The following is a 25008-nucleotide window of genomic DNA, read 5'->3' as shown; positions in this document are numbered from 1 at the left end:
AAAAGAGAGAGGAGGTTGTTATCCCAAGAGCGAACAAAAGAAGAGGCAACATTCATTCACGTCATAAATGCTGTGAGTAAGCGTCACACATCACGACCTGGAAGCGGCGCATGAGGAACTAAAGTTTCCATCAAGTTTTATTGCATTTCAGTCTAAGTATTCCTGTGAGCAAATGGCTCCGGAGGCACTGGTGGGGTGTATCGCTGTCCAGTATTGATTGTAATAATGATATGCCATCGCAAACTCATCTCATGGTCCAACGAAAGTTTGGTCCTCCTTGAAACCTACCCATGGAAAAAGGGCTATGTGTATCCATATGCGACGCAATTTTGATTTCCCCTCCTTGATACGCCCCATCTCAGAGACATCCCTTTTATAGGTTGCCACGCTCAGCTTGCTCACGCTCAATAGCCTCGAACAAGCTCTTAAAGTTACCAGCGCCGAAGCCGTCGAAGTCGTTGCGCTGAATGATCTCAATAAAGACCGTGGGTCGGTCCATAAGGGGCTTGGTGAATAGTTGAAGCAGGTAACCACCCTCATCGTAGTCGATTAGGATGTTGAGACGCTCAAGAGTCTCAAATTCTTCCTTGAGCTCCCAGTTGCGACGCTCTGTCTTGAGACGATGGCGCATGTCAGTGTAATATGAAGGTGGAACGTCGATGAACTCGACACCACGAGCGCGTAGGGCTGAGACGGCGGTGATGATATCGGGAGTTAGAAGTGCAATATGCTGGACGCCAGGTCCAGAGTTGAAGATGACGTACTCCTCAATCTGGGACTTCTTCTTGCCGAGAGCTGGCTCATTGATGGGCATCTTAACAATGTTATTTGGTGAAGCCATGACAACGGAGCTCAGAGCTGAGAACTCGGTACAGATCTGTGAATCGTCCACAGACCAAAAACGGTGGAAGGAAAGGCATTGCTCGTAGAAAGCGCAGGCTGAGTCCATCTCGTTCCAGGACTGGTTACCGACACAGTGGTCGATGCGGGCCAAGGGAACATCTGGCAGAGACACGGTGGCACTATGTTTCTTCCAGGTTCGGTAGCCAGGGAGGAAGGGCCCTGTGTAGTTTTGACGGGAGATGAGGGTATGGGTGGTATCACCATATGTGCAAATGACGGCTGTGGAGACGGATCCATGCTCCTTGTCCTTGCTGACCTTGGGGTCTTGAACAGCAATAGCACCCTCCTGAACGGCCTTGTGATATACTCCGTCGACATTCTCGACCTCAAAGGCAACATCCTTCACGGCGTCGCCATGGCGTTCGAGATGAGCGTACATCTCCTTGAGAAGCTTTCGGTCGGACTTGGAGATAGGTTCATCGTCTGGGAAATGAGCCTCTGATCGCAGAGGCGAGGTGAAAACGAAGCGGACATCGTTGTTCTCAATGACATACGAGGCGAAGTATCGGCTTCCAGTCTCGAGCCCCTTATATGCGATGGGCTTGAAACCAAAAAGATTGGTGTAATATGAGGCAGCCTGTTTGGCATTGCCAACCCACCAGGTTATGTGATCATAGCCGGTGAAGTTAGGGGGCGGCTGAACCGCAAAAGTGTTGTCTGCTTGGTCGAGGGCAGAAGTGATAGGAACAGTAGTAGGCTGAGTTGCCTGCTGAGGAGGGGAGTTGGTGATGGCAGAAGGGGACATTGACACACAGACGGTTTGATGGGTGAGTCTTTGATATCAGAATAGAGTAAATGTTTGTTTGAGACTTGGGTTTCAGGGTCGAATTGTTTCCGTGTGGTGACTTCGAGAAGCTAGGTATACAGGAAGTTGTTGTTAACTGACTTGAATTGATGGCTATGTATGAGATGGGGGGCTATGGCCGAGTATATATAAGAAATCCCAATTTGCTTCAAGCCCGGCTTAACCATGAAGCAACAAGTATTGCTTGTTTCTTTGTCATCTCTCACACGGAACGGCTCCGCCTGGAGAAGGCATTATACGGCCCAAGAAAGGCCTGCCAGGATAAGCAGGAGATAACTCATACCAGTCATATCCATCGGTAACATCCTCGTTGGCTTTCAGAGTTTCAATGAAACTGGGAACCAATGGGGTTTGCGGCGTAGGAAAGCAAAGCCATACCCGTCATGGCAGGGTTAAGGGTCACGCGCGGGGCTTCCGCGTCAGACGGCGGTCTGATTGATATCATCAACAGAGCCAAAAGAGCCCTATTGATCGATCTCAAAGGCGGTAGTGCCGAAGGTTCTTGATGGTGGTTGTGAGGTTATCACTGCGGAACTTCCCCGGCCGAGCGTCCCGCTGCGGCGCCAGCCGCCCCAAGCCGACATTGGCCGATTACTTCCAGAAGTCCCAACACGGCTTAACAAGTACTCTATGGCGGCATGCCCTGTGATGGACTGCGGAACTGTCAGCAGCAAAGCCGGCCGAAACATCCTTGCGAATGAGAGATGCGCGACAATGCAGAGAACTAGTCGCCTGAGTATTGATCCTCCCGCTAAAGCCGAGATCGTCTCTCAAGCAGGTCGGCTTATCTGGCATGCCCGTACCAGGAATCATATTTAGAACCCTTGAGCCAGCCCTTTTCAGTGCCATCTCTGTCGCTCAGCACGTCACATTAGATTCCGAACGTCCAAGGAATTACACCTCCCGAGGTAGTTTCCTGAATCTATCGTCCTCGCCAAATATCAGAATCGCAGGTCTCAAATTGAATCACTGAGTTATCTTCATCTGCCCAGCCACTGCTCGACAACAGTCGAAATGGCATCAGTATGCTTAAGCCAACACGATATCAATATCCTCGAGAAAATCAAGGATCCGGAGTCAAACCCATATGCCGGTATCGTTCTAGACTCCTCATTACCACGGGACCCAAACATTACGGATGCCACGATATATGAGCGAGTAATCGAGAGGGAGCGAGGCATAATTCGTTCCATCCAGAGCCTTGAAACCCAGTTGAAGAGTCTTGGATCTGAGGAAGGAAAAGATGTTGCTGTCAAGGGCTATCAGCAAAGCCTTTCGGCGGTTGAGAGTATGATTGCCGAGTATCCCAACTACGCCAGCGCCAGAAACAACCGTGTACAGATCCTTAGGCGGCTATATGGAGATGCGATGATGCTCTCCGATACCAGAGACACCTCCGCGCCCTTAATAGAGTCACCCGACCAGGCGGAAAGGAAAAAGGCTGTTGTAACAGCATTGAGCGATATCGAAGCGTCGATCGCACTTCTTACCCCTTCATCACTAAGCATGCCTGTTTCTCCTCAGGCTGCGCGCACTCTGTCTATGGCTCACACCCAACGAGCTGCATTATATCTGAAAACAGCCAGACTAATGCTAAGTCGCTCTTTGGATATCGATGGGATCCTCGAAGAATCCAAATGGGAAAGACTCGACTTCGAGGGTGCCGCATCTCGAGACCTGGCATTTGGTGGAAAGTATGGAAATCCAATTGCAAAGGGTTTGGCCGTAAGTGTCAACCCTACGGCGAAACTCTGCGGACAAATTGTTCGAGAAGCGATGAAGAAGGAATACGGCCCATCTTTTGGTGACTAAGTGCATGTATATAATGAGATAGAATATCGAAAAAGGCTTGACATGCCATTATGGTATTGAAAGTTGGCAAAACCGTAGTGATTCATGTGCCAAAGCAAGCCCAGACATAATTATGAAGACTTGGAAGAAAGTCCAACTCGTCTGTGTTGTTAGTCAGTTTTTATCCTAGTTGCAGCTAATGATTTGCGGGATTACCGTCGTGCAGCTTCAAGAGTCTGTTGAGTTGTTCGGCCTTTGTCCTTTTCTTCACGGTTGATTCTGGTTGCAGCGGCTGAAAGGCCAATCAAGATGCCGAAGATCGGATCCGCAGCACGGGAGATGATATATGTTGGTGCAGGCATTGTTAGATTTCTATCTTATCAAGTATATGAATACTGATGAGGTGAGGTGGCTCAATGGAGGAGCTTTGCCTAACACCCACCCATCCATCCATACAATTGAAGCCGCCAACTGGCTTACGTAATACAGAATGCCTCAAAAGTTCAGGGCAGATTCTCATGCACGGACCCTCACACAGGACGCTCCGAAAAAAGGAAATATTGTCATGTGACTAGCTGGGTCTCGCTTGCCACCAGCCCACACAAAATATTTTGGTGCGTAATTTGAACTTGTCTTGACAACTCCTCGCAACTTCACTAACCAGCAGACAACATACCGCCGGACAAGATGAAGTTCCTCAAGGTCGGCCGAGTCGCCATCATCACCCGCGGCAGATACGCCGGAAAGAAGGTACGACCTCGACAAATTTTGTACTGCTATTCCATGGCATTTCCCGAGTTCTGCGGCATCCGAGCAAGATAGGGTCGGGGGGAAGGGATTGAAACGAAGAGATCATTGGTGTTTTATATGACAAGACACGGAGCGCAGAACTCGCGGGAATGCTATGATTGGAAACGCTCTGTGCCATCGTTTTCTTTCAAAAAAACAAACATTTCGCTGACTCGATATGCTTCACATAGGTTGTCATCATCCAGCCCGTTGACAACGGCAACAAGCCTCACCCTTTCGGCCACGCCCTGGTTGCCGGCATTGAGCGATACCCCTCCAAGATCACCCGCCGCATGTCCAAGACCCGCCAGGAGAAGCGAAACAAGATCAAGCCTTTCATCAAGGTCATCAACTACAACCACTTGATGCCCACACGCTACACCCTGGAGCTCGAGGGCCTCAAGGGCGCCGTCTCCAACGACACCTTCAAGGAGGTTTCCCAGCGCGAGGATGCCAAGAAGACTGTCAAGAAGGTGCTCGAGGAGCGATACACCAGCGGCAAGAACCGATGGTTCTTCACCCCTCTCAGTATGTTACACCATCGTTGCGCCATACCACTCGAGCAGAGCTGCACCAAAACCCGCCGAGTGCTTTTCGCATTTACATGAATTAGAGCGTTGCTGACCACCCACCGCAGAGTTTTAAAAAAAGGAATCGTTTCTCCATCACGGTTAGGGAGTTGGCGGGATGTACAGAGCATCGATGGCATTAAGGAACGCCGGTTTTTATGGGCTCAATATGAAGTTTCTTAAATCACAACCAGATCTCTACTTGCCGCGTGATTGTAGCGTCAATATACAACGCGGATCGGACGGACGTGTTGTCCCGACCGAAGGATACCACTGGCGGCGTTCAATGAATTGATGCCATCAATGAGGTGTTGAATAGACCTTGAGGACTTTTTCTTGACGGTTGAACGTCTACGAGGTTTACGAAATCCATAACATGAATTAAAATTTACCGTCAAAACGTACATTACATGCACACATACAGAACCCGGTGAAAGGAAAGAGGCAAAATAGATCAATGAACTTTTGTTATGGTAGGTTTTATTAACCGTTTCGTTTCTACATGTCTATGGCCAAACGCCGTCTAGAGTTACACATCAATTAGACCTTTCGTGATGCGGTTCATGCATGAAACCGCTACCTCGCGCTCTGCGCCCAGCTCTATGGCTTTACACTTCATAAGACCCTCCCTTCCCCAATCAAACAGAATATATCAAAAAGTCTCCAATCCACAGAAAAGTGCGCCAAGTCAATTCGACTGTGGACACATTCGGACCAAGTTCAACAACTTGGTTGGGCGTAATACATAAGGAAATAACGGATATAGAAAAGAGGTTCCTTTGATCGCCATTCGCCCCGTCAACCAAACGTCCGGGTCTTGCTTCACATTGAGACCGTATAATACAGAACTCTAGACGTGCTGGGCATCGTTGATGCCGAAACGGTTAGAAACCTCGTTAGCCAGTCTAGTGGGATCAACCTCTGAGGAGTAACCGGGAGCAAGACCACCGAAGAAGGTGAAGATGAGGAATGCGGTGGCAATGATGATGGTGACCTTACGGAGAATGGGCTTGCGAGCACCAAACTCAGCCCACTGTCTGTTGGCATCAGCAATGTGGCCCTTGATCTGCTCGTAGCCGAGCTTGTAGTAGACCATGCCACCAAGAGCAATGGAGTAACCAAAGAATTGGAGACCAGTAACTTGGGTGCCCCAGATCATCATGGAAGCAATGACCAGGAGAATATCCTTGAGAACACCGCAAAGTGTGAGGACGACAGCAGAAGTCTTGCCAATCTGATAGTCTCGTTAGGATCAAGTTGCGCAAGGATTGTCAAGGGAAACATACCAGGAAGACGACGGAGACATTGAGCAAGAAAGCGCAAAGACCGTTAAGGAAGAAAGTGAACAGACCGACGTGGTAAACCTCGGCCATCGAGCACCTGGGGATCTCCCAAATAAGAGCAACCACACCGTTCATGACAGCGCAGATGGGAGCAAAATAGTACAGAGAGACGAGAGGGTCCATCTTGTAGTCAGCGGAGCTCAGCAAGCGCTGGACCATGGTAAGTCGCAGGGCCTCAAAAATGATACCGCCCATTTGGAAGAGCACACCAACAGTGACGAAGTGAATTTCGCCCATGGAAGCAATGATCACACCAACAACAATAGCGGAGACATTGAGGAACTGCTTGAGGTTGGGAGCAGAAACACCCAAAATCCAGCCAGAGATGAGAACGGCGACAGGTGTGGTGGCCTTGAGCATCTGGATAAAAGCAACAGAGAGGTACAAATATGTCAAATTTCCACAGATCAAACTCAAGCTGAAGAAGATACCGATGGGCACAACGGCACGGACGTAAACGCGAGCTGTCATCTTGACGGTCTTGCGGCCGTCAAGGTAAGGAGTCCATCGGGCCATGATCTGAGTGACGACTGTCGCGAAGGTCAAGTGGTAGGTCGTAAGAATGACGGGGTATCCTGGAAGTTGAAATGTCAGCAAAGGAGCAGATGCCCCAACAAGGTTGACAACGTACGGAAGTTGAGGGTATCAAGGAGCCATTTGTTGAACAGAATGACAGATGATGAAAAACCAATCCATGCACTGCACAATGGGGTTAGTAACGGTTCTGGCGCATCGTCAAGTCACTTCGTGGGATAGTCGAGAAAACTACTGACATAACATAGAATGTAGGGTGAACTGAAGCGCGAGCAGACTGTGACTTCTCGAGACTGGGGTTAACCGTTGGAAGAACAGGAGTGGTCGCACGAGGCGTCTCGCCCGAGACGCGGATCTTTTCGTCAGCCGACATTATGATTATTCTGGTTGTTGGTGATGTTAGGGATGTGATTGAAGATGGTTGAGGCTGTCGGCGAGAAAAGTCGTGGTTGTAGATAAGAGACCCCTTGAAGACAGATTTTAGGGGGGACGCGCAAACGAGCGGACGGACAGCCGAGTCCTGTAATGGAATAGAATCGGAAAAGGTGAGGTGTGCTTGATATGCAATTTGGCGGGGCCCAGGAGAGACAAGGTCTCAAAGAAGAGAAAAAAGGCGAAAAAAAGGTTGATTTCCTTGGACTTTGGATCAAGGTGGCCTTGTTTCGCAAGGGATAAGGTCAAGAGAAAGACTGAAGAAACAAGGCAGCAAGACAAGAAGTCGTCTCTGGTACGAGAAGAAGAAAGAGGGAGGAAATGAAAAAAGGAATAAGAGGGATGGCTTGGGATGAAGAAGGGTACTTCAGTGGGTAAAAGGGGAATAGGCAATGTTGACTAGATCTCCAAATCTCATCCAGGGGGTGTGGTGTGGGCTATGATTGTTATTTTGGTTGGAGGCAAGGCAAGCCAGGAATCAATCAAGGGTGAGGCGCGGCAATCCAAAAAAAAAAATGTTATGGAAGGGTTTTCCCCTCTGAAAGACTGAAATTAGCATTTTGATGCATGTTAGTGGAGGAGCCACAAAGCTCAGCACGGGGTGGTCGACCCTGCAGTGACTGACTAGCACTAATAAGCCCCTCAGCCAGTTGAACACGAACAAAGTGGATGACGGGAACGAGACAATTCTCATGCTCAGGTACTGGTACCCCCGGCCGTGTGTCACCCGAAGTCTGCAAAAGCTGATTTGACGCGTGTACAGGGGCAACTGCTGGAGGGATGCAAGGTACTATGTACAGGTACTGTAGCTGCAACAGGAACTGGCTGATGTTGTTCTATTCAGGGGCATCCGCTAGTTACGGCCGAGCCAAGCCTGACGAATCATCCCGCCCACGTTGGAGATCGCCCCTCCAATTGTCGTTGCCAGATAAGCTGAGGGTAGTTCTCGCACTGTACGCTTACTGCATTAAACATTACGATGCGAATCTGGACTTTGCAATGGTGGTGAAAGTTCAAGGGAGGAATGTTTGTGGCTGAATGGCCCAGTTCTACGGAGTAGTATTGTATGTAAATACCTGAACCAGCGGGGGAGAAAAGGAACAAACGCATGCTAGATTGAGGAGTTCTGTCGTTCAAACAGCACTGTTCCTTTAAAAGCTGTCGGTTTCTAGAAGAGAATATTTATCTTCGACAATACTGTCGACTCATTATCTACCCTCAGATGCCTCCAACTGTCAACTGTCAACGATGGAGACCTTCACACCCCGCCCCGGTTGAGCGCGCCTCCAACTGCCGGAACCATCTCGGATTTGGACGTTTTCGTCTAAATACATTCAGGGAAGATCTAGATCCTGTCTAGTAAAGGAAACAAACCCAAAAACAAGTAAAGTGTGGTTCACATAATACATGAGTTCCTTAAAGTTCACAAGCTATTCTCTTGCGGCAATCAGTTCGGTCTATCGATTCCTTGGACTGCGAGGCTTCATTCTTGCATTCCCATGACATTGACGGTCTGGCCCTTACTTACGTGGTCTATATTCGTATAATACTTCCCAAACAGAAACATACGTCACTCTAATCTCGTCTTGGTTTGCACCTTGGCCATGAGCGGCAGCTTTCAACACACAGCATTCTTTCTTCCTTCGGCGACACGGAATGATTTAGCTTATAACCTCCACGACTATAGGTAGGCTATAACCACATAGGTACAGCCAGACAGCTTCGGCAACACATCGAATTATCGTCTTCGTTTTGCTCCCTTGCTTTCTTTTGGAAGTTCAGCTGCTGGTTACACCGACTGTGAGACGTATTAAAATCACTTAGGAAAGCTTGCCCTGGCCTGAAGTAACCATTATAGTTTGCTACCAGTATGTCATGTCTCTAACAACCTGTTAATCGTTAGATCCAGCTTGGCACCCAAACATAACCAGAACCTCAACACCAGCTCATCCACAAATCTGCAGATCCAGCCGAGACGGCTCAGAGGTCCCATGACCTTGGGCCGAAGAAACGGCCCAGTTTGCCGAACTTGGCTTTCAGTTAAGCATTCTTGGGGGGGCCAAGGACCCATTTTGATTGTGTCAGAAAGCACCATGGCGTTCTGACACAATCGAGAATACGGAGACAGACACAGTGAGATATCAAACCGAGCCGAGGAAATGTACCAATCCTTGGAAGCTCATAAAGGGTCCCTGTAACCATGTCGAGCCAGGACTCGCTGTGCATTGTTCAAAGCTGGCTCATGGTGGATACCAGTTCTACAGTTTCCATTGACTAAGAATATTACGTTCATCCTCAAGAAAACGAGCAATGGCAAAGAGGTATTTTACGTGGCGTCCCTTGGGGGATCTGTACGTCGTGCGAGGTGAGAGATCTGTTACCGTTGCGAGTAGTTAACACCCATGCCACAACGAGCCAAGACCAGGCTGAAGAAGGCGGGAACTCACTCGCGAGGCGAGCCTTGCGTTGCAAGCCACGCACGGTTGGCTGGTTGGCTCTTGATAAAACCATAGTAGCGCCAAACCGATCCTGATCGCTGGTTGATCTGCTTCCTGTTTCAGATTCCATACAATGCTGTCAGAGGCTGAGAGGCAAGAGGTTGTCGAACAGCCGTGCTTGGTGGGGACATTTCACAAAACGCCAGTTGATCCTTTGCTATATCTGGGTCCAGTGACGTTTCTTGACCGAAGGTTACGAAGCCTTCTGCGTGGCCTTGCAGCCCTTCATCTCGTTGCTCCAGCATGTTGAGGACCATGGCAGTTTCAAGGCCGGTTTACATGAGCCGATATTGTGGAAACAATAGCCGCGATCATCGCTCAATGAACGGAGGCAAGGGCCAAAGAAAGAAGGGAGAAGCGAAAGCTTGTTACATGCATGTAACAACTAGCGTGAACCAACTATAGACATAAGTCATAAATCTACTTGAACGGTTGACCGCTTCGTGCTAGCAACATTGTTTTGCTCCAGGCTCCATCTAAAGAGATTCGAACATAGAAATTGTTTGGACAATCATTGGATATCCCGTATCTTATCATGATAGAGCCGAATTCATGCTACACTGTACAGGTACATCGCTGCTTTATCAGAATTCCCCATCACCCGTCTTGCAAACCACCTCTAACATTACATATTTTCATGTGGGCTTCTCAAGCTGGCCGTCAGCAACAGTATCAGTGACATTTTCTTGACAGTAGTTTGGAAGAAATTCCGAAGACCTCGGGTTGCACCAGGCACGGGTATTCTGGAACCACGAGCTTGTTTGCCATATCTAACGAGCTTCAGCCCAACAGACAAGAATAATGCACATAAACACAATCGATCAAGCCCGGATATAAGCATCAAGTTGTGGCTTCGTTTTTAATTTGGCGGTGGTCAGAAGAGAAATTGAGATCTGGTTGTGGGCGTGCTTTGGATTGGCCAGCGCATAGAGTGACTGGGAGTGTGGTCAATTGTCCAGTCAAAGACGCCCTTGACAGTGATTATCTTATCTGCCATGGAGCGTTGAATTACACCTCATCTTAGGAAATTACAGCAAAAGACTCTGTGGACCTACTTTGTACAGTACCAACAAACTATCGAATCCATCGCGTGGGATCTTTGACCAGCAAGTATGGCATGCCTTTGGCCGTCATTGTCCGAGATTGTAACAAAATGCAGCAATAAAGTTGGTAATGCGTTGATTATTTTAGGAACGCAGGTTTCAAATATATCAAACCTACTCTGTAGGTATCGGATTAATGCAAGATCAGCCTCAGTACTCGGAACGCTGCTCTGACATTGGAGTTGACGGAATCTTGGCGGAGTCGAGACGACGGGAGCCACCCCGACAGCTGCTAAGAAAAGAGGCTAATTGTCCCCATTCATGGCACAGTGTCCGTTACAAATAGGCCGAATAGCGTGTCGATTAAGATTTCATGCAAAATGAATTGCGACCACTACTACTCCGTACTGTAGCTGGTTATCATATTCGTATTCTACTGTGGAAGGCGATTGGAAACTGTCCAGGGCAGGCTGGTCGTCGAAAGACCCTTATAGGCAGACAGTGGAGTTTGTCTTTCAGTTCTCGCTTGGGGCGACAAGGTTGATCTGTCTATGTAGTATGTACCTGGCAGTGAGATTGCCTTTCACAACAGATCATCTGTAATCAAGCTACACCACAAAGTAGCCGCTGCAAAACTGACATTTTTATGCAGGTCGGATATCAACACATCCATGGCCCAAGTAATAATCTCCTTTCCTGAGAGTCCCTGTCTTTATCATGACTCTGGCTCTGAATGTGATACCAACAACCAGAGAATATATCACACAGATCATCCAATCCCATGTTAGAACCAGGCCACCCACGCCCACCCACCATCTACAGTATCAGGGGCCCGCGGGTGGGGCCCCAACTAAGGGAGGCTAGGAGGGTCGAGGGGACCCAAAATAATTTTAGCCCCGCCATCGATCCGTGACCGTCTCCTTTTCTGCCAGACTCCTGAAGCCACCTCACTTTCTACAATCGCGGTCAATATCTACAGCAACTACGAGACTCTGATCTTCTCGCTGTCTTCTTGCTGTTCTGTACAACTCCTTCTCCCCCCCGTCGCTCCATTGTTGTCGGCGTCTGCATCTTTCTGTGCTTTTTGCGGTCTTCTATACATCCTCTTCAGCTTCATCTAATACCCCCACCATGGCCGACGTGTGAGTTGCTTTTGCGCCTGTTGGCTATTGCTTAACGCCTCCGTATACTAGGAAGCACTTTTTGTTCTTGCAAAAGAACGTCTTGCTGACATTTATCATCTTTGTAGTAACGTTGATGTCCTCGTTATTGGCATGGGACCTACTGGTCTCGGTGCTGCCAAGCGTCTCAACCACATTGTATGCGCTCACCGCCACCTTCACCTTGAGGCCGAGAATTACAGGCTGACGATGTTAACAGAACGGCCCTTCATGGCTGATTGTCGATTCCTCTGACAAGGCTGGTGGTCTTGCTGGCACTGACACCACCCCCGAGGGTTTCGTAAGTCGTCGTCTTCCAACGTCGATAAATATATTCCTAACCATGCGATTGTTCTAGTTGTACGACGTGGGTGGCCACGTTATCTTCTCCCACTACAAGTACTTCGACGATTGCATCGACGAGGCCCTCCCCAAGGATGATGACTGGTACACTCACCAGCGAATTTCCTACGTTCGCTACAAGGGTCTTTGGGTTCCTTACCCCTTCCAGAACAATATTTCCATGCTTCCCAAGGAGGATCAGGTCAGCTGTATCGAGGGCATCATTGATTCTGCTCTCGAGTGCCGTGTTGCCAACACCAAGCCCAAGGACTTTGACGAGTGGATTGTCCGTATGATGGGTGAGGGTATCGCCAACATCTTCATGCGACCTTACAACTACAAGGTCTGGGCCGTCCCTACCACCAAGGTACGACCACAGATTCGGTATAATACAGTGAAGTCAGTGTACTGATAGTCCAACAGATGCAATGTCAATGGCTCGGTGAGCGTGTCGCTGCCCCTGATGCTAAGCTTGTTACCAAGAATGTTATCCTCAACAAGGTCGCTGGTAACTGGGGCCCCAACGCTACTTTCCGATTCCCCGCCCGTGATGGTACCGGTGGTATCTGGATTGCCGTCGCTGAGACCATTCCTAAGGAGAAGAAGCGATTTGGCAAGCAGGGTGAGGTCACCAAGATTGACGCCGAGAAGAAGATTGCCTACTTCGCTGATGGCAGCACAATCGGTTATAACAAGCTCATCAACACCATGGCCGTTGACCACCTCGCTGAGAAGCTCGGCAATCAGGAGCTTGTCGGCCTCACCAAGCAGCTTTACTACTCCACCACCCATGTTATTGGTGTCGGTATCCGAGGCGAGCGCCCTGAGCGTATCGGTGACAAGTGCTGGCTGTATTTCCCCGAGGACAACTGTCCCTTCTACCGTGCCACTATCTTCTCTAACTACTCCCCCTACAACCAACCTCAGAAGGATGCCAAGCTCCCCACGCTTTACCTCGCCAATGGTGAGAAGCCTGCGTCTTCCGAGGCTAAGGAGGGACCTTACTGGTCTATTATGCTGGAGGTTTCTCAATCTACCATGAAGCCTGTCGATGTTGAAAACCTCCTTAAGGATAGCATCCAGGGTCTCATCAACACCGAGATGATCAAGCCCGAGGACGAGATTGTCTCTACTTACCATCGTGCTTTCGACCATGGTTACCCCACCCCCACCCTCGAGCGTGAGGGCGTCCTCAAGCAGGTCCTCCCCAAGCTCGAGGCTATGGACATTCTATCCCGTGGTCGATTCGGCAGCTGGCGATACGAGGTCGGTAACCAGGACCACTCCTTCATGCTCGGTGTTGAGGCCGTTGATGCTATCCACAGCGGTGCCGTCGAGCTGACACTCAACTACCCTGACTTTGTCAACTCCCGCCAGAACACTGAGCGACGCCTCACTCAGAACTTCATTGTGGCTCCTCCTCAGACCAACGGCACCAAGGATATCCCAAGCCACTCCAAGGCCCAGTAATCTTACAGCCAATGGAATGAATTGGAAATGGGGTAGAAGGTATCGCGTGAGCAATTTATGATTGGGCACGTTGTTTGATATCTCAAGAGACATGTGTACAAGAAAACTTTGTGGGGAGCGAGTTAGCGCCTCGAGAAACGATGAGTCTGAATTTAGGATTGATGACGAGACATGGGCCGGCTGCTGGTGAAGATTTCCAGTTAGCTGGACGGATGGATATAGGATTCCGCTTGACAAGGCGGGGCGACATGATAGAAGATAGATCTGGGATTTTTGCTCTAGGGTTAGACAAATGAACGGATTATCCTATACAGATACATAATAGTATACAACATACAATAGAGCCTAGACGATGTTCATGTTTCCATCATTGATGCCATTCTGGCGTTTCTGGGCCGTTTATCTCTTCTCGTGGAAGGTTTTCGGTGTTTTAGCTCTTCCGCCAGAGCTGTTGTCTCACAGTGATTGGTTCCTAGATGCTTGATGTTTCAGTGACATTCAATCCCCTGCCACTTACATCATGGTCTATGTGCGTTGTGTAATGTAGAGTCGGCGCGAGAATGTAATTGAGATATCTCATTTTTGTTGAAAGCCTGTTACTGTCAGCTTCAAATCTCTTGAAGGGAATGCGTGCCCAAAGCTACCCTACCCACCTACCCATGGATCAGTTTAATGAACTACAAGCGCTGACTTGGTTGTGCTGCCCCATGGACGGCGCCACAAGGGTCCATCGCGCATGAGCCGATTTTGTGAAGCACACACAACTTCTTCACTTGAGATTCTGATACAGCAGGCCATGATTGAACTTGTGGATGGGCAATAACAGAACATTGGGATTTCACCTTGACAGCATGAGACTGGAGAAAATTTTCTAGTTCGTGGTAAACTTTGGCCAGAACAGAAGGGATGGGCCAAAAAAGGCACCGAGACATAAGTGTTATGGCTGCCCAAAGTGGGAATAGTGGCGCTAGAGCTGTTGTAGAGTTTCGGCTGAAACAGAGTCAATGGGATCGTGGTTACTGAGACAGAGAGGGGAAGTGAGATGAGGTTAACGATGACTGTGGTAAGAGAGCACAGTTGTTTCTGCATGATGTTTTGAAACGAGTCAAGTCAGTCCACTCAGGTAAAACTGCTGGATGATGCAATGGAATCTGAATATGCAGGGTGGGAGGGTATGTATGACTACCCTGAATTGAATCACAACGTGTTCTGCTTGACACTTGATGCGTCCACTTTCTTCAGCCAGAGGCAGGGCTATTACCACCAAAACCAATCACCATGGGTACGAGGCCCAACTGTCAAACCGGATGATATCCTTGCTGTTCCGTCATCCAGTACTAATTCAAGACGGGACCAGCTCGTGAACAAGACTTGGACCCTGTATCTTTTGGCGCACACACAAAAACATGGGCAATTACCGCCAATTAGTTCTGAACTACTCCGTACTCGATGGAGAATATGATTGACTCCCCAAGTTATGTCCAGTTCAAATATCGATTAAATAAAGGCTGCCTCTGCTTGACCTGAAAGTAACCAAGTTTCAAACCCAAGGGCGCTGCTGATCCAAACAAATAACCCGACACCCCTACGTTAGGTAAGGTAGGTACGGTAATAAGGAGTACGTAGTTGCCTCTCTCACTTCCATGGAGGAAAGCTTGGGGAGGGGCGGGAATCCACCTCAACCTTGAAAGTCCACTCATCCCAAATCTAAACCAATTTGAACCTAAACCAACTCTATCCCACCCTGTCTGTGTTCTGTGCTCGGCGGTCACGGTACGATACAGTAACCACCACACACTAACACAAGTTGTCCTGCATTTGACTTCACCATTTCTTCACTCAAGTGTTGCAGGATCAACGGGCTCTTCCTCCTCACCCCAGACTCCCTACCACAACCTCGCTCGCTCCGCTACGTCGTATGCCTTTTGATAGCGAGCCTCTACCGTCATAGACATCATATCACCTTCGACAGTCTTGAAATTACCTACACACTGTCCCAGAAGAGTTCCACCAAACACTCGGCCTACCAAACGTAGATCCTGCATACCATATCTCATATCCTTCCTGTCGTTGATTCATTTTTGCACGCCGAATCTTGCTGCGCCCGACTCTCTTTTCCACTTGTCATCTTCCGATACTGAAATAACAGCCATTGCTCTGCGCCATCAACGTTGAAACCACGGCCGATATATCTCCGACGATGGGCGCTTCATTTGCATGTGCCTAAGACTTTAATAGAACTGAACACCGACGATCGCTTCTCGTGGTCTTTCTGACCTGCTACCGACACCGATTGTGGTATCCACGAGGCGCGCCGTCGTTCGCGCTCCATCATGGACGGTGCTTCTCTCGTTACCGATGACCTTCTTGATCCCCCGCCTCGAATATACGAGCGACTTCGTCAGATAGCTGGTTATACATGGGATGAAAGCCAGCTGCCTTTCCATTCATCATACGACTTCTGGTAAATTCTCCGCTATACCCTGCGAACCTTCCACCATCAGCCCTCGCATTATAGCTTGCCTCCACCATGTGCTTCTCATTCTCTGACCACTTCTAGGCACGTAATCGGCACGCGGTGGGTGTCCTCGGTGCCTTCGCCTTCGAGCTCTCACAATGCCTCGAGCCCAGGATCTGCCCTGAGGCTACATTCTGGCCGCCCATCGCCGTCAGAACCTTACGCCCAAATATCGAATATCGACGGGTACGATACTCAAGCAATAACACCCCCAGCCTCATCGTCCTCCAATATACCAAGCGATGCCGCATATATCGAAGAACCAGTCGTTGCTCGTTTATCATATCACGCCCTACGAGAGGAGCGGGCTTTTCACATAGCTAAAAGCTTAATTGCCACTTCAGATCCGACAGGGGAGCACATTGTTAAACCTATCGACTTGATTAGGCTACAACCCCTTCCTGGCGATCGCGCACAGGTTGTTGTTTCTATATACCAGCATCCTGGACCCAACTATCTACTCGAAGTGCTGGACATGGGACCGGCTTTTTACAGAGCTCGCATACAAGGGGAGACATTCAGCTCATTACGGAAGAACGAACCCGAATTGCACCCTCCAATTTCTCTACAATATTTTCTAGACTTTGCTATAGGTGCGACTCAATGCCTGGAGCTTCTCCACCACAACCTTGGCATGATCCATGGCGAAATCCGAGGCGATGCGTTTCACTTCAATATCGAAACTGGGCAGGTCAAAGTTATGTCTTTTGGGTCTGGTATTCGCTCGTTCGAACACGGCCTGACGAGCACGGGATGGTCAACGCTTTCTAAAGAACTTGGGGCACAGAACAAACTATTATATATAAGCCCTGAACAGACAGGACGAATGCCTGCTGAGCCAGATAGTCGGACCGACATTTATTCTTTGGGTGTTTTATTCTGGACCTTACTGACTCAGAGGCCAGTCTTCGAAGGTGATAGCCCCCTTGACATCGTACAGGGTGTTCTTGGTCGGAGGATACCGAACGTCTCTACAGTGAGGCTTGATATTCCCGACGTGGTTGGGAGGATCATACAAAGATGCACGGCTAGAAATGTCCAGGACCGTTATCACTCGGCGAGCGGGCTTCGCCATGATTTGGTTAAAGTCCAGGAATTTCTCGGTGACGGAGATTGGTTGGCACTTAAGGAGTGGAGGATTGGAACTAAGGACGTATCGTCGTTCTTCATGCTTCCAGCGATCATGATCGGCCGCCAGCAACAGCAAGCAGAATTAGACAGGGTCATTGATCGCGTCGCAAAAAGCCATGCCATGAACTTGAAGGGAAACACGAACCGGTTCTCTGACGGCTCAACCTTGTCAAACGATATGGCCGCTTTTGACGATATTTCTAGTGAGGGAGCGAGCTCTGTGGATGGCACAAACTATCGCAGCGGTTCTTTTACCCACACTGCTTCTTCTGACCCTAAGCTACCAAAGACCAACTTCAACCCCTTGTTCTCAGATACCCAGACGGTGTCTGGCGATACAATTTCATCTTCACCATCCGGGACCCTCCCGAGAATTGCCAGGCCATGGGAAAGACACCAGTCAATCTCAATTGAGACACGCAGTCTTGTCGATAGCTCAGGACCCGATTCCCAAAATCGCCACAGCGTCGTAGAGTCGACAGCGTCCAGCCTGTCACGACAGCTGGGCTCGGCCAAGTTTAGACGGCGCGACCATTGTGAGGTTGTGACAATCGAGGGTGCAGGGGGTCTTGGAAAGAGCTGTCTTGTTCAAAGTGTTCTGGCGGATGCCAGGCGGCGGGGTTATTGTGCCACTGCGAAATTTGACACCGCAAGGAGAACAGCATTTGGACCTCTGCTTAAGCTGCTCTCGTCCCTGTTCAAGCAAGTCTGGGGTGAGAGGAATACGGAGACTCCTTTTCATCAGGGCCTTAAGCAGTTCGTTCGCCCTGTCTGGCCAATGCTGCACCGTCTCTTGGGCCTCCCGGAGTTTCTTCTCGGCCCCCCAGAAGCATCAATTGGCCGTTCGATCTCATCGTCCCTTCAATTCGCCTCCATCAGAGGTAATGGAAAGTCTGGGCTAAAACGACGGGGGTCATCTCCTGGAAGCTCACCCAAGCCAGTTGCCAGGAACCCCAGCGTTGCTTCACAATCATCCTCAGACTTTCTTCGAACGGGTACATCCACCAAGACAATGCGGTTGATGAACATATTCCTAGATGTGCTTCGCGTGTTCACGGCACACAAGTTCATCTGCTTCTGCTTGGATGATCTTCACTTTGCCGATGATGAATCAATGGAGCTCATATCCCAAATCATCGCTTCGAGGATGAAAATGGTCATCATTATGACCTACCGAACTGAAGAGATCACATGGGATAAGATTCAAAGCATGATCCATCTCCCCGAAGGCGAAGGTATGTACTAATATATGCTTTAGTCCTATGAATGGCGACTAATTGCTACCAGCAGAGTATCCTCGTTCAGGTGGCCCTTTGGTCACGCGTATAGCTTTATCACCCTTGGCCGAAGACGACATAGTTCAATACGTCTCGACAACGCTTTGTCGACCAAAGGAAGAAGTCTTGCCTCTTGCTTTGGTGTTGCAATCCAAGACGGCTGGCAATCCATTCTACATGCGAGAGATGCTGAGTGCTTGTCACCGGAAGAAGTGTATCTGGTACGATTACAGAGACAGTCAATGGCATTATGATCTTGACAGGCTTTTTGAACAATTTCAAGGGGAAAAGGATTACGACATACTTGATACAGGCTTCATCACACACCGACTATCAGAGCTCCCTGCAGCAGCACGAACTCTTCTCGCTTGGGCTGCCCTTATCGGCAATTCATTCTCCTTTGAACTCATCTGTCATTTGATGGGGGGTGAGTTTGACTACCATGAGGATGATAAGGGATCATGTTGTGCGACGTTTACACACAAAACCTATTCGCAAGGAGAGGCAATCGCTGGTCTTCAAGCAGCCATACAGGCCTATATCATTGTACCCAGTGAGACCGATGATCGATTTCGATTTGCCCATGACCGATACATTCATGCTTCGGCAGACCTGCAGGAATGCAATTCTCGGAAGATGCATTTCATTATTGCCCAGACACTCCAAAAATACTATGGTGGCGAAAACCAACAGCTGGACAACACGGCCTCTCATATTTGTGCAGCAGTTGACATCATCAAGAGACGAATTTTAAATCGTTACCAATACCGCAAACTGTTGACGAGCTGCGCCCAAGCCGCCGCAGAGAGCGGTGCAAAGCCCACAGCCGCAAAATATTACAATACTGCTCTTACGCTCCTCCAGGACGACCCCTGGACAGACGGCAAAGAAGATGTATCTTACGATGAAACAATGCAACTCCACCTCAGAGCAGCAGAGTGTTATCTTTACATGGGCCAATACACCGCGGCCAACGAGATTCTCAACACTATTTTCGAGAATGGGAAATCACCATTCGACAAAGCACCAGCATACGTCTTGCAGTCAAGAATATACGCTCAGAGTGGTGATTCCGCTTCTGCTCTAGTTTCACTCAAAGACTGCCTGGTTGGCCTTGGGGTTACTGTCGATGATGAGCCAAGCTTCAAAAAGTGCGACGAGAAGTTTGAGCGCTTATCAATCCAAATTCAAACGATGGGCCGTGGCGAACTTCTCAATTATAAGCAAGCAGAGGATCCTAGTGTCGCACCTGTCGGAGCTGTGCTGGCTGAAACCATTAGCGCTGCTTGGTGGAGCGACGGCTTACGGTACTATCATCTCACTCTCATGATGGTCGAGATGCATCTCGAAAAGGGCGCGTATCCACAGTCCGGAATGGCATTCCTCTATCTTGCGATGATCGCATTGTCCCGATTCAATATGACACAATTTGCGGTCGAGCTAGGCAACACGTCCCAAGAGCTGCTCTACCAATCTCGAGACCCTTTCTTTCTCGCCCGTGGTTTGATGCTCTACTCGATATGTATAGGACATGTTCACATGACGATGCCCATGATCATGGCTCAGATGGAGGATGCCGTGGAGTATGCATCAGTCGCTGGCGACAGGATATCAACCATAATGAGCTACGGTGTGTCCTCAGTTTTCAAGTTTTTCAGCGGGGAAACCTGTTCAGACCTCGAAGGCTTCTGTCAATATGGCTGTGAGGAAATTCCCAACTGGTATGCTGATTCTAGAGGGGGTTCCATACTCATTGCCGTCAGACAGCTCTGCCGGGCTCTTCAGGGCAAGACTCGCACTAGCAACGCCTTGGAAGTCATGAACGACGAGACACATAACGCGGAGAACTACAAGAAATGGCTGATCAGCTGTAGCCGTAAGAGCAACCGCTCTGTCACATTCTATGAGAGCTTCGAGATCATACCCCTATTCCTATATGGACATTACGAGCGTGCCGTGGCAATTGGAAGCCACGCCGTTGATCAACTTAGTATGCTCTGGTCAGCGCACAACAGTAGGTTGATACTGCTGTTCCACGGCCTCGCTCGTGCTGGATACCTGCTACAAAAGCTCCAACTCCCCTGCTCTCCAACTGAAGACTTCTCCTCGCAGGTCGAAGAGGTCATAAAGGAACTGCGCCACTACGTGAAGATGATGGATGAGTGGTGCACTGTTTCTGACATTAATTACATAAGTTGGATGAAGTTTCTGCAAGCACAGGTTGAGGAATTATCTCTGAACCATGGGAACGCCATTCAGCACTATGAGCAAGCATTGGATCATGCAGCTGAGCATAATTCAGTTTTTGATGAAGCCCTTGGCAATTATCTTATGGCTGGTATGTTCATTCGACGAAGTGCGCGTCGGTCAGCTCGAGCAGCACTTCTTGAAGCAGTTGGCTTATTCCGGCAGATGGGGGCTCTCGGTGTTTCAAAAGCCATCGAAGAGGAACACAGCCTGTTACTACATGGTCCTACAAGGAACTACCGTACTTGCGATACTGGCGTTCAAACCGACTTTGTCGCTGATGCCACCTCAGTTCAATACAGGACTGGAGAGGCAGAGGACGGTGGAGATCTTGCACGCATCCCTTCCAACACGATGAACATGGCCGACCTCAACAAGGGCGAGCGCATAGGAGCATGGCGAGGCTCCATGAACATTCAGGCCGAGCCCGGGGTGGGACTGCCTGCTCTCGATATGATCGATCTGCACGCCATCCTTGTCTCGTCGCAGGTCATCTCCTCTATGCTGCAAGTCGACGAGCTTCTGAAGACTATGTGCGACGTCATCTTACAGACTTGTGGTGGCTCAGCTACGCTGGCTGCCATTGTTGTCCAGGAGAACGACATGGATACTTGGTGTGTAGCAGCAAGTGGTGATCCCGAGAAAGGAGCTTCCGCCCACATACCAGGTATTCCCATATCAGGAACCTCACTTATTGCAGAGAATGTTGTTCTCTACTCCACCCGCTTCCTTGAGTCAGTCTTTGTTCCAGACCTAATATCTGACGAGAGATTCGGGAATGTCAACGAGTCCTGGCTTCAGAGAAACCCTGTTGGCAAGAGTATTATTGCGATTCCGATCTGCCATGGCAACAAGCCTCTCCTTGGCGTGCTCTATCTGGAGGGTGAACCGGGCGCATTCACAGATCGCAACGTCACGGTCCTGCAGCTTCTTGTCAACCAGATTGGCATAAGCTACTCGAACGCCCTTGCGATGAAGAATGTCGAGAAAATATCTGCAGAAAACCGTTCTATGGTAGCCGTTCAGAAGCGCGCACTTGCCAAGGCTCTTGAAGCAGAGACAAAGGCCAAGAACGCGGAAGCGGAAGCCAAGCGAAATGTCAAGCTGGCGGAGGAAGCAGCGAAGGCTAAATCCATATTCTTGGCCAATGTGTCGCACGAACTTCGCACTCCTCTCAATGGCGTAATCGGCAACTCGGAGCTTCTTCGCGACAGTGATCTGAATAAGGATCAGCTCGAAATGGCCGACTCAATTCGAGTCTCTGCTGATCTGCTATTGACGGTAATCAATGACATCTTGGACTTCTCCAAGATGGAGGCAGACAAGATGAAGTTGTACATCATTGCCTTCAACCCCGAAGACATGGTCCGCGAAGTCGTCCGGGCCGTTTCATATAGTAATCGTGAGAAGACGTCCAAGAAGAATGTCAAGATCGTACAAAACATCAACCTACCGCCCATGCTAATCTACGGCGACCCTATCCGTCTACACCAGGTTTTGGGCAATCTTATTGGAAACAGTCTGAAGTTCACCGAAGATGGTTCGATCACTATTGGTGCTCGTCTGGACAAGGAGACAAAGGAGCACGCCACCCTTACTTTCTGGGTTCGAGATACTGGCATCGGTATCCCTCCTCAGCAATTGGCCAAACTATTTCAACCCTTCAGCCAAGCGGATGCTAGCACAGCCAGAAAATACGGTGGAAGCGGTCTCGGTCTCAGCATCTGCAAGTCTCTCATTGAGACAATGATGAAGGGCAAGATTCGGCTCGAGAGTGAAGAGAATGTGGGCACAACTGCTTGGTTCACTGTCACGTTTGAGAAGGCCAAGCCTGATGTTGCTGCAGGAGACGCGCAGACCAAAGCCACGCCATCTGTCGACCGATACTACGCAACAACTTCACCTGTGGAGAGAGCGGAATCACCAAATCCTTATCTGGACTTATCTAAGGTACCCAAGGATGAAATCCGCATTTGTGTTGCTGAGGATAACCCGATCAATCAAAAGATTGCTATACAATACGTGCAGAGATTGGGGTATAAGGGGGTTGTTGCATACGACAACGGCCTGAAGGCTGTAGAGGGGCTCCGGCAGAAGGCCAAAGAGGGCAAACCATATCATGTTGTCTTGATGGATGTCCAGATGCCGGTTCTTGACGGTTATGAGGCGACAAAGCTAATTCGGAAGGACTCTCTCGATGCAGTGCGCACTATTTTGGTCATTGCCATGACCGCTTCTGCTATCCAGGGGGATAGGGAGAAGTGCTTGGCTGCTGGTATGAATGACTATCTCGCCAAGCCAGTTAGATCAGAAATTCTGAAAAAGAAGCTCGACGCATATCTCAGCGTTGAGGTAAGGGAACCCGGTGTTACTGATGGAATCTTCACTAACACGACGCAGCACCCACCGCCAAAACCAGAATCCTCTCCTCCGGCACAACACGACTCATCTTCCACACCTAACCCCCACACGCAATCCGGAGTGGCTACTCACAGATCTCACTCATCGCTTGTTCTTCCATCTCCTGTAGTCAAACCGAGTGTGGCAACAAAGGGGTTGGCCAACGTGTCTCTTGATCCGATGCAGGAAGAAGCCGTGTTCAACCAACCAGTTGACCAGACGGCTCTACAAGCACAAGACAGCCCTGTCTTCAACAGAGAACAAGATCCATCGCCACTAGCCATACGTGGCAGTTCACCTCACTCGATGAATGCCTCTGGCCTTGGCCGTGTTTCAAGTGATGATCGGTCTGTAGACACGGCGTCAATTGCAGACAGCTCAACCTCACAGTCACAGAAAAGACTGCCTCGAAAGCTTGTCAAAAATCGCCGCAACAGCGAGTCAAACAGCGAGCGACCATCGCTTAGCAACATATCCAACGACAAGTCGCGAGGTGTTCTCAAAAAACCGCAACGGCAGAGCACGACGAATCTTGTTGAAGAGAGCCAAAAAGCGGAGAACAACTCTTGCAGTTCTGGAAAGGATTCTAGCAAACGTAGTAGCCTGACATCCTCTGCCTCATCGTTGAAGGATAGAATTTTTCCTCATTAGGATATTGAACATGCCTTCGCTTGATGAGGTCAGGCAAAGCCTCGTCAATCTTCTGACGAGGCACGATTCTTGCAGGCTCTGAATCCCAACATAACTATCTATGGCACCTGGCCTGACCCATTTTATAGACCTAAACTACCAAGATGGCGAAGAGAGCACCAATGGATGATATGAATTTATAGTCGTGTTCAAATATGGCAGGCACTATTGGGATGTGGTGGAATGGAACTTGATGTTCAAGGATTTGGTGAATTCTGCGGACAAGAAAAAAGACACTCTCTATGGGTGGGCGAAAAGAGCTTTCTCCCGCCTCGCAACCTTCATGTTATTGGGCATGATCTAAATTTTGTATACTTGTTTTTACTTCAGCGAGGAGCATTCTAGAAGGATGGGGGCTTGCGTTGAGGCGCAGTTGAGCGAGGACATTCGATTCTTGATGGCTAAGGGGTAAATGCTATGTTGTGGGCTGTTTGGAGCCCTGCAAGATACCTCGTTTTTGCTTTATTCTATTCTTCTCGCGGAAATCATCGACTCAGCATAGATAGCATGGTCCACTGTTTGGGACCCGAGTGCCAAGGAGAACAGGAGAATATGCCACAGCACAGTTGAACTAGCTTGATATGGTTTGTGAAAGTTCAGCATTACGGATACAGAACGTTGTGAGGGTACCTAACAATGAAATTCTATGTACCTTCTGAGCTCTGAGGAACTGTAATTGGTTGACAGATGCACAGTGATAGTATACAGTGCCCTTCGGTTTACCTCGAACAAAGCTCCACGCCAGTTCGCCGAAGCTTGACACCATAATAAGGATTGAAGGGTGTAGTGAATTCGAGTTGAACCAAGCTTAATAATCGTGGCCATAAGCGGATATGATCGACATGGAGTAAAGGGTGAGACAGAGGCGAGGAGCCACATGGGGGACTCACGCTAGCGGCCGTTGGCGACAAACAACGCATTGGTGTCCGAGATTAACTTAACTTAGATGAGACGAGTCTCCGACGACAGCCATTCAAGATAGGTCAGACCCTACGGAGTACGGCCTGACTGCATGTTGTCGACGGGATGATAGCCACACATACTCCGTACATACCGTCACAACAAG

At 49.2% G+C, this 25008-nt stretch overlaps 6 protein-coding genes across 6 annotated transcripts; 4 read left to right on the top strand and 2 right to left on the bottom strand.

Annotated features, from left to right (window-relative positions):
• Positions 1-373: 373 nt before the first annotated feature.
• FTJAE_9887 (4-hydroxyphenylpyruvate dioxygenase) lies at positions 374-1648 on the bottom strand (the record flags this gene model as incomplete). Its single annotated transcript, XM_037356853.1, has 1 exon — positions 374-1648. The coding sequence occupies one exon, from the start codon at positions 1646-1648 to the stop codon at positions 374-376; it is 1275 nt and encodes a 424-aa protein (XP_037203131.1).
• Positions 1649-2722: 1074 nt separating this feature from the next.
• FTJAE_9886 (tetratricopeptide repeat 36) lies at positions 2723-3520 on the top strand (the record flags this gene model as incomplete). Its single annotated transcript, XM_037356852.1, has 1 exon — positions 2723-3520. The coding sequence occupies one exon, from the start codon at positions 2723-2725 to the stop codon at positions 3518-3520; it is 798 nt and encodes a 265-aa protein (XP_037203130.1).
• A 666-nt stretch (positions 3521-4186) lies between these two features.
• Positions 4187-4933, top strand: FTJAE_9885 (60S ribosomal protein L27-A; the record flags this gene model as incomplete). Its single annotated transcript, XM_037356851.1, has 3 exons — positions 4187-4249; positions 4480-4816; positions 4926-4933. 3 exons carry the CDS (start codon positions 4187-4189, stop codon positions 4931-4933), a joined length of 408 nt encoding a protein of 135 aa, XP_037203129.1.
• Positions 4934-5707: 774 nt separating this feature from the next.
• On the bottom strand, positions 5708-7107 carry FTJAE_9884 (triose phosphate 3-phosphoglycerate phosphate translocator; the record flags this gene model as incomplete). The annotated part of the gene is made up of 4 exons (XM_037356850.1): positions 5708-6091; positions 6144-6775; positions 6832-6899; positions 6974-7107. 4 exons carry the CDS (start codon positions 7105-7107, stop codon positions 5708-5710), a joined length of 1218 nt encoding a protein of 405 aa, XP_037203128.1.
• Positions 7108-11838: 4731 nt separating this feature from the next.
• FTJAE_9883 (UDP-galactopyranose mutase) lies at positions 11839-13679 on the top strand (the record flags this gene model as incomplete). Its single annotated transcript, XM_037356849.1, has 5 exons — positions 11839-11849; positions 11957-12026; positions 12088-12168; positions 12226-12576; positions 12633-13679. The coding sequence occupies 5 exons, from the start codon at positions 11839-11841 to the stop codon at positions 13677-13679; spliced, it is 1560 nt and encodes a 519-aa protein (XP_037203127.1).
• Positions 13680-16012: 2333 nt separating this feature from the next.
• On the top strand, positions 16013-23903 carry FTJAE_9882 (serine threonine kinase; the record flags this gene model as incomplete). The annotated part of the gene is made up of 4 exons (XM_037356848.1): positions 16013-16143; positions 16240-18563; positions 18616-23204; positions 23253-23903. The coding sequence occupies 4 exons, from the start codon at positions 16013-16015 to the stop codon at positions 23901-23903; spliced, it is 7695 nt and encodes a 2564-aa protein (XP_037203126.1).
• Between the last annotated feature and the right edge of the window lie 1105 nt (positions 23904-25008).

The sequence above is a fragment of the Fusarium tjaetaba genome (assembly GCF_013396195.1).
Source record: "Fusarium tjaetaba strain NRRL 66243 chromosome Unknown NRRL66243_c0000226, whole genome shotgun sequence".
Taxonomy (NCBI): Eukaryota; Fungi; Ascomycota; class Sordariomycetes; order Hypocreales; family Nectriaceae; genus Fusarium; species Fusarium tjaetaba.
The sequence above is the reverse complement of the archived record's forward strand: the minus strand, read 5'-3'. Positions and strand labels throughout refer to the sequence as shown.